General features: G+C 42.2%; 2 protein-coding genes across 3 annotated transcripts in view; both read right to left on the bottom strand.

The window, feature by feature from the left end:
• The window catches only part of LOC103460030 (synaptosomal-associated protein 25-like), a 9,266-nt gene extending 6,734 nt beyond the window's left edge, over positions 1-2,532 (bottom strand). The window contains exons 1-4 of one of the 2 annotated variants that reach the window (XM_008401992.2): positions 2,373-2,532; positions 1,104-1,261; positions 495-536; positions 1-45 (exon numbers count right to left, since the gene is read on the bottom strand). In XM_008401992.2, coding sequence (XP_008400214.1) covers positions 1-45; positions 495-536; positions 1,104-1,184 — 168 coding nt within the window. In that variant the 5' untranslated portion in view covers positions 1,185-1,261; positions 2,373-2,532. The remainder of the gene's footprint in view (positions 46-494; positions 537-1,103; positions 1,262-2,372) is intronic. The other variant, XM_008401991.2, reaches the window with a different exon arrangement.
• A 1,093-nt stretch (positions 2,533-3,625) lies between these two features.
• Positions 3,626-12,382, bottom strand: LOC103460031 (calpain small subunit 1-like). The gene is made up of 11 exons (XM_008401994.2): positions 12,253-12,382; positions 11,453-11,510; positions 11,329-11,365; positions 10,960-11,052; positions 7,477-7,534; positions 7,314-7,378; positions 5,468-5,536; positions 5,318-5,396; positions 5,130-5,246; positions 4,509-4,567; positions 3,626-3,919 (listed from the first exon to the last, which is right to left on the bottom strand). The coding sequence occupies exons 2-11, from the start codon at positions 11,497-11,499 to the stop codon at positions 3,893-3,895; spliced, it is 651 nt and encodes a 216-aa protein (XP_008400216.1). The 5' UTR covers positions 11,500-11,510; positions 12,253-12,382; the 3' UTR covers positions 3,626-3,892.
• Positions 12,383-12,401: the final 19 nt, after the last annotated feature.

The following is a 12,401-nucleotide window of genomic DNA, read 5'->3' as shown; positions in this document are numbered from 1 at the left end:
TTGTTCATCCAGCATCACCACAGTTCTGATGCCCAGGTCTTTGCTCTGCAAGGGGAGAACATGAATCTCTTCATCTGTTCATTATCAAGTAAACTGATATTTTCTGCAGTAGAATCTGCTGTGAACTTCTGATCTAGAAGATATTAATAATAAATCTCAGATTCTCTCTCATTATTCTGACCAGAACCAAACTTTTAAACCAATCAGAAATTTGGTTCTGATTCAACTTTCAAAAATAAAAAGACTCTTTATTGGATGCATGTAAACTTCTGGTTTCAGCTGTAAATGTTGCAGATTTATATTAAAATGGAAATAATCAATAATTTTACTGTTTTTGACATATTGACTAAAATGTGGTTTCAACATTTAATTCAGTTTGAGCAGAATTTAGATAATCTGAGGCCTTTGGGCTGTTTGTTTAAAGAGACTGAAAGTTAATATTGGAGTCCTGTGTGTGTGTGTGTGTGTGTGTGTGTGTGTGTGTGTGTGAGCACCTCTTCCACCAGTTGAACCATCCGTCTGGTGCTGTCCAGGGACTGAAACATAAAGAAATGTTGCCTCAGTTAAAACGTAATTTTGTTGTTTTCAGGTTTTCTGCAGACGGTTTGGATCAGAACTGACTGTGTTTTGGTTCTGATCCAGTGTTTAAACATGCTGCAGGTTCTGCCGAGTCGGCGGCCGTCCTCTGTCAACATCCTGTCTGTCCTGGGGGACGTCCCCACTGAGACGCTGAGGAGCTGATAAATAACGAGCCACAGTATGTGTGTGTGTGTGTGTGTGTGTGTGTGTGTGTGTGTGTGTGTGTGTGTGTGTGAGTTTAGCACCGCCCCCCCGCTGACTTCACCTAGGGCTGTCTCTATGGCAACCAGGTGAGCCAGGTGTTGCTGCGATGCCTCCATGACGGCGATGATCCCTCGCAGTGTCTTTGGGTTATTTTTAGACTTTGGGAGAATAGATCCAGTTTTCCAATAAGAACATGAACAGAACCAAACTGGATTTTGGATTATTATGCTGAACAGATCATCTGAAAATTATTGATAGAAATAATCCAGACCATCGATCTGGTTTCCTCAAATTGTTACAGCTATTAGTGATGTCATCACCTCATCTGTGACCTGATTGGCTCTCCTCTGTAACTCCTCCTGTTCCGTCAGGACGGGCGGGTCAGCACAGCTGGACGCCATTTTACCACAACCGATTCTGGTTCTGGTTCTGGTTCAGGTTCTGGTTCAGGTTCTGGTCAGAGGAGAGGCCGAGTCTGCTGGACACAACGAGATGTCCTGATTACATCCAACCACCACCCAGTGGGGGGCACACAGCTTAGCATTAGCTTTTCAGCTTAGCATTTAGCTTCTTTGCCAACTTTGAAAACATTTAGCTCACTTGGCTTCCACTAAATTAATTTTTTCAGATAAATCCTTAAGATCTCATTTTCTTGGATCCTTTTTAAACTTTCAGTTTAATAAAGTTCAACATCTGTGTTGGAATTTTTGTTATTGATTGTTCAAGTATTTGGATGTTTATATTCATGCTCTTATTTTGAAGAGGTGAAGTCTGTTTTTGGACTATATAAAGTCTGATATACAATTATAAATAAATAAATCTGGAAATTAAAGTGCATCAGCATATTTAACATAAATCATAAAAACATAAACGCTCTGCATCACTAAAGCCCCATTTTTTTCATTCAGAATAAAACTGCCTTATAATATGAAACAGTATTTTTCACATTTTTTTATTCATACGATTGTCATCTTTCCAGAATATTTTTGTACAACAATCTAAAAACAGAATCTCATCTTCCTGTAAACTCAGCGGTTTGCTTGCAGGAGGAGGAAGAGGCGTAATGATCTGATCTAATCATCTTCATCATGATGATTATTGTCCTTTCAGTTGTGATTCTGAAGCTTCGGTCTCATTCAGGACTGGACGGGTTGGATTATCTGACTTTCTGCTCGTCTTCTAACCAGAAGTTTCTGATGGGAGTAAAAATGTTTAAACTTTTTATCTGTTAAACTCAGGAAGAGATAAATATTATTTATCAACTAATCAATCAATCAAATGTTGTTTGTAAAGCACATTTCAGCAGCAAGGCATTTCAAAGTGCTTTACATAATTAAAATAAAAACAGCAGGTGACATTAAATAAACAGTGAGAAAGAGATTCTGAAAAAAGATGAAAAAAGATAAAAACATAAATCCTTTTAGTTAAACGTCATTTAACTGGGACTCTAACCCTCTGGGACTTCAGTCAAAAACACCGTTTGACAAGGACTCCAGCTGATTGAAAGATTCAGCCTTTACATCCTTCCCTTTAGCTCCTCTTCCTCCCTGATCAGCTTTCATCCTCCAAAGTGACAGAAACTCTCCTACCTTTCATCAGATCTCCCAGTCCTCCTGTTTTCTGCTCGTTTCCTTCAGATGTTTGTCTTGAAACCAACAGCTGCTGCTGATCACCTGTCGCTCCTCTTCAACATCCCCACCCTCTTCCTCTTCCTCCTCCTCACCAAGCAAACACGCCCCAGCTCCAGAAACGATCCCCACACACTAAAAAACACCAACAAAATTGAAAAATATTTAAAATAAAAGTATTTTCTAGGTTTAAATTTAAAAATATAATCTATCTTTAGTTTCAGTTTATAAAAGTGAAGAAGTCAAATAAAATGTTTGTGTTTTATCCTGTATCTGTAATCTGACTGGCTCACTACCGCCATCTGCTGATCACTTTTGAACTAAATTCACACTGTGCGCATGCGCAGGAGCCATGGCTTGTTTGTAGTTGATCATAGACATAAATAACTTTTATTATGTAGCCGATGACCCCATTCACTGCTAGACACTAAAAGATAGCAAATGTATTCATAAATATACATTTATTGCCTCAAATGACCGTTTATCTAATTATATTTAGAATAGTTACAAAATAAATACAACAAAAATAATGATTACATAATATAAAAGTGAAAAACATCTAATAAAAAATTAATAGGAAAATAAATCCTGAAAAATTCAGTTAAAATGTCAATTAAAAATTAAGTATTCAGAACAAATTCTGCTTTTCATATGTAGATATTTGTTTATAGTGTATATCATTTATTTTTAAAGGTGTTTTGAATGTTATTTGTTCCTGAAAACATGCATCTTTAAGTTAATATGTTTTTGTTCAACATTGTTTACACCTATTTATGCAATAATATTAATAAAAATATCACCAACATGTAGGACAAAAAGTAGCATTAAAATATTCCACTTCTCATGAAAATAGAAAAATAAGGTAATAACTCAGACTGAACACATTTTTTCCAATGTGGTTGAAATCAGGTGGAAGTTTTCATGTTTCATTTATATGTTGGAGTCTGAAAACGGCTCCTGGATGAGGAAACAGATTCATTCCTGGAGAAAAACACCGACACGCTCCAATCAGGGCAGCAGCATGGAGAGAAATGAAACTAATCAGATGAATCTGGATCCTTCATTTACCGGTTGGTTCTGGATAAAAACCGAAGAGATCAATGCTCTGGTAAAACATCTTCAGAAGGAACTGAAAATAATCAATTATTGAAAATGAATAACAGGCCAGAGGGTTATAACACTTCTGATTGGTGTGTGTGGAATAAAAAGCAAACTCACAGGAAAGAATTAAGAGTTTATTTCCAGTTGGGTCACTTTAAAACTTTAAAACACTGAGAATTTTTTCAGACTCAGCATGAAGATCTTTCAAATCAAATACAGACATCAGTGTAACAGAGATGCTACAGCGCCACCTGGCAGCAGAAGCAAAGCTGCACCAACTCTTCTTTGGTCCCAGAGGAAACGTTTTGTTCAGTTGGTCCCATTTCTTTGGCCGCAGAGAGAAAACCAGGAAGAGCAGGAGAAGTTTTCCCTTCGCTGCTTCAGGAGTACATTGTCAGCTGGAGCCACTGTGAGACAGAGACGGTTGGTGTTCAGACTCTTCAGCTGATATTCTGCATCAACCACAGTATGTGATACTGTGGTTTACTGTATCACATACTGGTTTACAGTATGTGATACAGTAAACCACAGTAAACTAACTCAGGAATAAATTTACCCTCAGTTTTGCCTCATGAGCAGCACAAACGCTGGCAAAATGATGGTTGAATTGAACCATATGCAGATGATACACAGCTTTATGTTAGTTAGGGTTTAACTGATACTTAAGATGGGGGCAGAAGAGGTTAGTGGAGAAAATGTGGCTCCATCAGATATATTCAATAACAGCATTATTGTTAATATTATGACATTTTTCTATTTCAAACTTTACAGGAAAAGCTTTGAAATGTTGAACTCTGCAGGAATGATGAGCAGAATGAATGATGATGCTTCAGAATGATGATCTAAAGAACGGTTTAACAACCAGAAACTTTAAATAATTCCCTATAAATTACTTATATGCAGCTAGAAGGAAATGCAACAACATTAACCACCAGCAGGCGGCCATCAGGTCGGGACGCCAACCCTCAGACCCAGATCAAATCTCTAAAGTCAAACCTCCTTGATGTCCAGGTCGATGGTGCCACTGTTGTCCTTGTCCAGGGTCTTAAACGCTCCTGAGAACAAACACAACATCATCATCATCACTAATATGATGCTGCAGGGTGAAGCATTTTAAAAACAGGTTTTTATTTCTTCATGGAGGAAACATTTCAGGTCCTCCAGGGTCTGGAAGGCTGCTGAATTTATCACAATCAACTTTATAGAAAGTTTCTAGACAGTAAGAAGTTCCATGTTTTATCAAATATTGGTTGATGCAGAGCTATGTGTTTGTAACGATAGTCTAAAATTAACAGCAGATCATGAGAAAAAAGAATGGAGGTTCATTTCTGTCATATTTTCACCATGTTGTTCATTCATGTATAAATAAATACACATTTTTAAATCAAATATTTATTTAGCAAGTTCAATATTTTCCCTGAAGCTAAATATTGAACTCAATATTTTACTGTGGGGTCAATATTTAACTTGCTAACCAAGTATTTGGCAATATAACCCAAATTATTCCGTCTGCATTTTTTTAATTTCAACCTAACAGCAGTTTCACCTTAAAATGAATCTTTTGGATGAAATAAATGTGAATAAATCCATAAGCAGAGCTTTGTGGAAGTAACTCACGGCACATGGCGTCCAGCCGCACCAGGCAGCCGATGAAGTTATCAAAGTCCATGTCTCCGTTCTCGTCGCTGTAGCGGCGGATGATGAGTTTGTAGAGCTGGTCGTTCAGAGGGAAACCTGGAGCCAGCAGTGGAATCAAAAACCATTCCCAACCTTTCCCGATCATCTGAGCCAGCCGGGTTTCTCACCTGCAGCCTGGAAGGCGTGCGGCAGCTCCCTGGCGCCAATCGTTCCTGAGCGGTCCTTATCGTGGGACAGGTAGATGTTCTGCAGACAGAACCAGAACCATGAGCGGCTTGTCACACCCAGAACACGGCCCTGACGGCGCCGCCGCCTACCTGCCACTTCTTGATGTTGTTCCACAGATATTTAAACTCATGGAAGCCCAGTTTCCCTGTGCTGTCGCTCTGCAGGGGGTCGGGTCAAGGGTTAAAGGTCAAACTCAGGAGCAGGAAGAGAGCAAAGCCTGCAGGCTGAAAGGCAGTGGTGGGAAGTAACGAAGTACAAGTACGTCGTTACTGTACTTAAGTACAATTTTCGTGTATCTGTACTTTACTTAAGTAGATTTAATAATGGATACTTTCTACTTTTACTCCACTACATTTTACAGTAAGTATCTGTACTTTCTACTTCACTACATTTCTACAAAACTGTCCGTTACTGTTACATCCAAGTCGAGTTGCTCTTTTTTTCCGTTAAAATGTGAAGTTCAGGGTCTTAAGGTGGCGCCGTAAAATCCAAGCAATAACGTGACTTAGTGTCTGTTGTCACCCATCGGCTCCACCTTTACTCGCACGCGGAGCTCCAAGACATGCGCAGTGGTTTCCTCTGAGCGTCAGTAATATAATAGCGCTGCATAAATCATAAGATATGGCGTCATGTAAAATCAGCAGCGCTTCGCTTTCACAGACGGTGGGACTTTGTCCAATTTTTAACGTCACTTGGAAGGAAAGCTTAAAGAAAGGTAAGATCCGTGGACGTGATGCTAGCAAAGCTAGCTGTATTGACTGAGACACATGTTGCATCTGCATGACTGACATGTCGCAGATATGGGACAATGCTGTGACCAAAGTGCAATATTGTAATATGACATTCATGGACGATCCGATTCTTCTGGACGGATCTTGACTAAGTCATATAGTGCTGAAGCCTCACTGAGAGCCGTTCTTTGTTCTTGTAATGCTCTGCGTAGACTGCAGTAGCTATTTTATTTCATTAAAATATCTTTATATTTAATTGGTGAATAAATAAAACAAGAACGTAAGAACACAGAACATGCTCATTGCTCTTTGTTTTCGTCACCTGTCGTGGTGGAAGACATTGCAGCAGGAGGGAGGATGAGAACAGTCACGGTGCTCCTCCTGCTTGGTTACTTGTTGCTTATTGGGCCTTGGACAGTGTTCATAGTTGAGCGTTGTTAATTGCTATGTTTAATGGTGCAGACAATTATTATTTCTGACATTGGCAATATGGGCAACCGCACAGGGCGTTATTTCTTTAGGGATGGCAGGAGACCTCTGTGGATTGTGGCACAGAGATGAAAGCAAAACAGAATGAGGAAGAGTTTGAATTGATACTGGTTAAATTTATTTCAGCTCTAAGTATTTAATATCTAGGTGGGAAAGTGAATCTTTCAGATCAATTTGAGAAGCAGTTTTGATAAGTGCACTAAATTTTATTGTCATGTAGCATGGGGTGCTGGTTTTGATTTGGTCTTGGGTTCAGTGGTCTAGACTACAACTCTGCTACGTGGCTCCTTGGTTCCATGTCCTCCTTTGCCAGTTGGATTTCTTTCAAAATAAATGTGTGGCAAAAAAAGTGAAGTTCATGTTATGTTAGGACAGGAGACGAGATGTTTCCATCCCTGAAATTATGATGCATAGAATCACATATCTAAGTCTAATCTATGTTACAGAATAAACGCAATAAAAACATGTTTTATCTGTGGCATATGATCATATGATCGGTCCACTTAATGATATTAGTGATTAGGCAATGCATTCAGCAAGTACTTTTACTTTTAATACTTAAGTATTTTTAAAAACCAGTACTTTTTTACTTTTACTTAAGTAAAATGTTAATGTGGTACTTTGACTTTTACTTGAGTACATTTTTGTCTGTGTATTTGTACTTTTACTTAAGTACATTTTTTGAGTACTTTCTCCACCACTGCTGAAAGGATACGTCCATGACAGCGACCATGCTCCGGCAAGACTCGATACTGAAGCCGTCAGTTTTCAGGTTCGAATCTGAGGAGAAAAAAGAAAACAGAAGCTGAACTCTGAACTTTGACCTCTGCGGAACGACAACCTGGCAGCTGGTGCTGGAGAGAAGGAAAAGTTCTCACGCCTGGAGATGACTTTGTTCAGGATGTCCTTCAGCTCGTTGGGGCTGACCTCCATGTCCTGCTCACACACACACACACACACACACACACACACACACACACACACACACACACACACACACACGCACACACACACACACACACAGATGATCAGAGGAAACTGTTCTCCTGAAGGCACCATTCTGCACAGCGGTGGCAGCATCACGCTGAGCGAAGCTGCCACCTGAGGCTGGTACGGTTGAGATCAGAGCTGATTCATGGGTTAGAATGGCCTAGTCAAAGTCCAGACCTGAACCCAGCTGAGAATCTGAAAACTGTTTTCCATCGAACCTGCAGATGTTTCAGAACAAGAGGAGATTCTACAGAGTTCTTCAGATGCCTGCCATACTTTTCAGTTTTCTATTATAGTTTCTGCAGACTGTTCTGCCCTACAGCTCCCTCTGGTGGTTATTGTCCAACATTGTTTTGGATTCCTCAACAAAAAGAAAACAGAGGAATAAGAAACTCCAAGATGGCCGACAGTAATGCTGAAGTGTTGGTTATGACAAAATAATCATCTTCTCTGTTTTCTGTGAAAACGGTTTGATTATTTACATTTAAAGTTATGAACATCGATGTGCTAGCTCGCAGTTAGTGATGTCAGCTAGCCAACTCCGTGTTTTGTTTATTTCAGTTCCAGGGTGGTCAAAAAGAAGACAAAGGTCAAAGGTCAGTCTTCAATAAATCAGCACAAAAAGAAAAAACAAAAAGTCTGTGAGGTTCCCCCAAGAGGCAGGGAGGGTCAGAGGTCATGTTCAGATCATACAAAGGCAGAGAGTCATCTTCTTTAATCAGAACAAAAATGTGAAATCAAATAAATAAATACATAAATGTCACTATTTATTATTACTATATTAACCCAGCAGAACCCAGTAATCCTGGGTGGGTTCTGCTGGGCCCATTCCAGGCCGTTAGCTCTGGTTGTTTGTTGTAGCTGCTTCCTGCACCAGGATTTGGGTTTTCGCTCAGAAACAGTGAGTCACAGCCAACCTGACTCAACCCGGTTCTCTCTGATGTTCTGCCTCTTTCTGACTCACCACTGGGATCAGAACCACAGCAACACCCAGAACCACTCCTCCCTGTTGTCCCCAACAGCCAGTCTGGGACGGTTCTGGAGCTGAACCTGGTTCTTCAACAGAACACAACTTTATTGGCTTTTTCTCAAACTAACACTGAGAAGTTCTCGTTTCCTAAACGCAGCACAGATCCTGGTGGCTCCACTCAGCTCAGGTGACCATCAGACAGAGCTGACTGGTTGAACTGGTGCACACACCCCGGCTGATTCACACACACACACACACACCCACACACACCCACAGTACGTGAAACAGAAGCACATAAAAGGTTACTTGCATTCCTTAAACAGGACTTGAAGTTCCACAAGATGCTCTGCACTGCTTCACGTTTAAAGACGTAAATCAGTGAAAGCAGTAAAGTCTGAGAGGCATGTTGGGCTTCTAGAACACTCCAGTACGCACTGACAAACGAGGATGTGAAAAATGTCCTCATTCTTTCCAAGTGTCCTGATATTGAAGGTGCATTATCAAAACAATGTCCTGATATGTCATGAAAACAAGTACACACACAGCGCTGCCCTGCCAAACAACGTCAGGAATGCAGCGAAACGCCCCGCAGCCAGACGGAGTCGCATGCTGCCCACAGATTGGGACACTGACGGGCTCTGGGTCAGAACCAGAACCTCCAAACCCAACTTGGCCGGCCCAGTGAGAGCCGCCTGTCTCTGTTTCTCTGACGTTAGAGAAGTTTGGTGTGGATTGTTGAGAATCTGGTGGGATCTGTGAGCAGAACCGGTTCTGGTGGAATGGAGTGGGCGGGTCGGAACCGGTTCCGGAGGAGTGGAGGGCGGGTCGGCAGGCAGACGGGTTTGGTGAGAGGTGATGAAGTTGCTGACAGCTAGAGGACAGATCAGACAAACGGCAGCAGGGAGGAGTAAAGCTAACTGCCAAGCTGACCTCAGAGCAGATAGCGCTTCAGGTCGGGTCAGAACCAGAAACCGGTTAGAACCTCCACTGGAGGCTCCCCTTAAAAAGACTTTTTCCTTCCAGCAAACTTTTCCTCACACTTTTTATCACTCTAAATATAGTTTAGTTGTGTTATTAACCTGTCATCCTGTGGTTCACATTTTATTTTGAAGCTCACTGATTTTCTGGATTTAATTCCAAAGGGAAATTAAATGTCGTAACTCAGGCCACTGCAGGGTCTTTAAGGATGATGCGGCTCTCCAGTAGCTGTCAGTGTGGCAGTGAATCTGAAGGGGCCTCTGACTGAAGACCATCCAGACACGCTAACAGCTCAACACCAGGCAGCAGAGAAGTGAAATAGCAACATGCCATGGATGACATCTTCAGCTTTTAGCTAGCTCGGCTAATCCACCTCCTTTGCTTTTGCTGACTTTTCCTCTAGGGTTAATAAAGCATATTCATTCATTCATTCATTCATTCATTCATGAAATTCTCTGTCTCTACGGTTAGAAAAACTCCAACGAATAGCCAATCAGAGCCGGTGTCCGTTATGATCCGCCTTCTCTCTCTAAGCAAACAACACCTTGTTGCCATGGTTACACAACAACAAAACAAGTGTGATCAAAAATCCCTCCAACTGGATCCAAAGCCAGAGGAAATAAATGACCAATCAGGAACAATTCAGCCAATCAGAGCCAGGCAGCCACCAGGAGGCGCTATTCTAGAATTCATTCTATTAAACAAACACGTGAAGGGGATGATGATGATGATGATGATGATGATGATGAGTTCCCCTTCGTCCTGCAGACACCAGTGTTCCCATGACAACCAGGAGATCTAATCTGGACCTCTGAGCTTCCTGTGAACTAATGGTTCTCACCAGCAGCAGTACTGACAGACTTTCATGTTCATTTTGATTAATTAATGATTTTAAAATGTTAGGATTTTTTATGCAGTTAATCATTTTTTGTTGTTTTTTTTTACAAAAGTTCCAGCCAGAACCTTTAGATTGGTGCGTTTCTGGTACGCCTGTAAATCTGATGCACAGCCACATGCGCTGACAGCTGAGATGGAAGTTGCTGCTTCTAATTTCCAGTTTCTGCTTCTATCGATCTGATTGGATGATGGAACAGACTATCGCTGTGTTCAGTGTGAGCTAAACGGAGTTAGCCTATCAGCGGCGCTGTGCTAGTCCACCCTGGACCTCATCTTTACTTATTCTAGAGGAAAATATGTTCATGGGCTGAAACTGTTGCTTGTTTTGTTGATTAAAATGTGATTGAATAATTACAGGCCCTAAAATGATCTTCATTATACGTGTCAACAAGTCGCGTCACCAGTTTATACTCAAGTAGACGTGGAACCGAGACTCGTTCAGACAGAACCTTGGAACCAGATCTGGTTCTGGTCCTGGTCGGAGCTGCAGGTCAGGGAAAACCCGATAAAGTGTGATGAAACTCACGTCTCCGGCCAGCTGCTGGAAGACCTTCCTGAACTGCTTCTCCTCATCGTTCTCGTGAGCCTCTCCGTAGTTCAGAGGTCGGCGCGGCGGCGGCTGGGGGAAAAAGCAGCCTGTGTGAGACTGAGGGAGAGCAACGAGGCGCCCTCTGTGGGCCGGCGCCTTCAGCCCCAACATGGTCCGAACCCAGAACGGTCAGGGAGGAAACTCAGCCCTGAGGCATCAGAACTCCTGCAGCTGTTTGCTGCTTATCTGACCTTTGACCTCATCTGCCAGTACGTAGCTACACGAGGCCTCTTCACCTCATCTAGACAAACATTGCCTGAACACATCTCTCTACAGCGGACCCTACAGACTGCTGCCGGTACTTACTGGGTCGGAGGGTTTGAACTTAGACGGGTCGATGTTGCTGTTGGACGGAGAAACAGGAAGCGGTTAGCTTAGCATAGTGAATGGAAACCAATGGAAACCGTTAGCCTGGAACGCTAGCTTTCACCTCACGACGTTGATGATGCCACCGATCAAACTTCTGGTCAGAAACATGTTGAGAAGACCTGAGGAGACAGGAAGTGCATGAACGCTATGCTAACTGCATCAGAGCTGGATCAAACAGGACGGTTCCACACTGAGCAGAACATTATGACCACCTGACAGTTACACACTGAAACATATGGACCGGGTTGTTCTGAGTGAATCCACTGGCGTTTTATGGGCTGAGCTTAATAACGTGTTGCTGCCACCACCGTGCTTCACAGTTAGGATGGTTGTTATGCGTCTCATCAGACACCAGAGATGAAGAACTTCTTCCTCTCTGCTCGGCTTCAGCCCATGTCGGTACCAGACTGGTTTCACTATGGATCAGGACCACGAAGCTTTTGGTCGTCTTCCAATTCTCGATTTCCTTTGAATTTTTATCCACAGAAAGGTTGTGAATCAGCCAATCAGAAGCTGATGAATTCATGACATCATCATTACAAACGCTTTCAATTCTCTAGTTTAATTTCTGAAGGATTCATAAATCCGAGTCCATGGATGATGAAAACTGGAAATCTGGCTGCTGGTGGGGAAAACATGGCCTGATAAAGGCTGGTTGATGTTTCGCTAAAACTGGTTTCTCAGCTGCCTGGGCGTTAAAACGCTGAGATGTTTTGGACCTGAACTCGTCCAGCGCGTCTCCAGTCCAATCAAACACTTCCAGCTGCAGATCCGCTCCTGTAACTTTCCACCAGTGGGTGTGGCGCTCCTGATGGTCAACAACAGAGTCGAGTTTAAAGCAGGACGGGTTCTGGTACTTACAGACGGCTGGAGCTTCAGGAGGAAACCAGGACCAGAACCGGAACCAGGACACGGAGCTGGAACCGCAGAGGACAGGCAGACTGGAGACGCTCCCAGAATCAGAGTCCACAAAACCAGGCACAGGTTCCTCCTTCTCTGACGTCACCATT

Source organism: Poecilia reticulata, unplaced genomic scaffold (assembly GCF_000633615.1).
Source record: "Poecilia reticulata strain Guanapo unplaced genomic scaffold, Guppy_female_1.0+MT scaffold_159, whole genome shotgun sequence".
In the NCBI taxonomy this organism is placed as follows: domain Eukaryota; kingdom Metazoa; phylum Chordata; class Actinopteri; order Cyprinodontiformes; family Poeciliidae; genus Poecilia; species Poecilia reticulata.
Note: the sequence above shows the minus strand (reverse complement) of the source record. Positions and strands in the feature narration are given on the sequence as shown.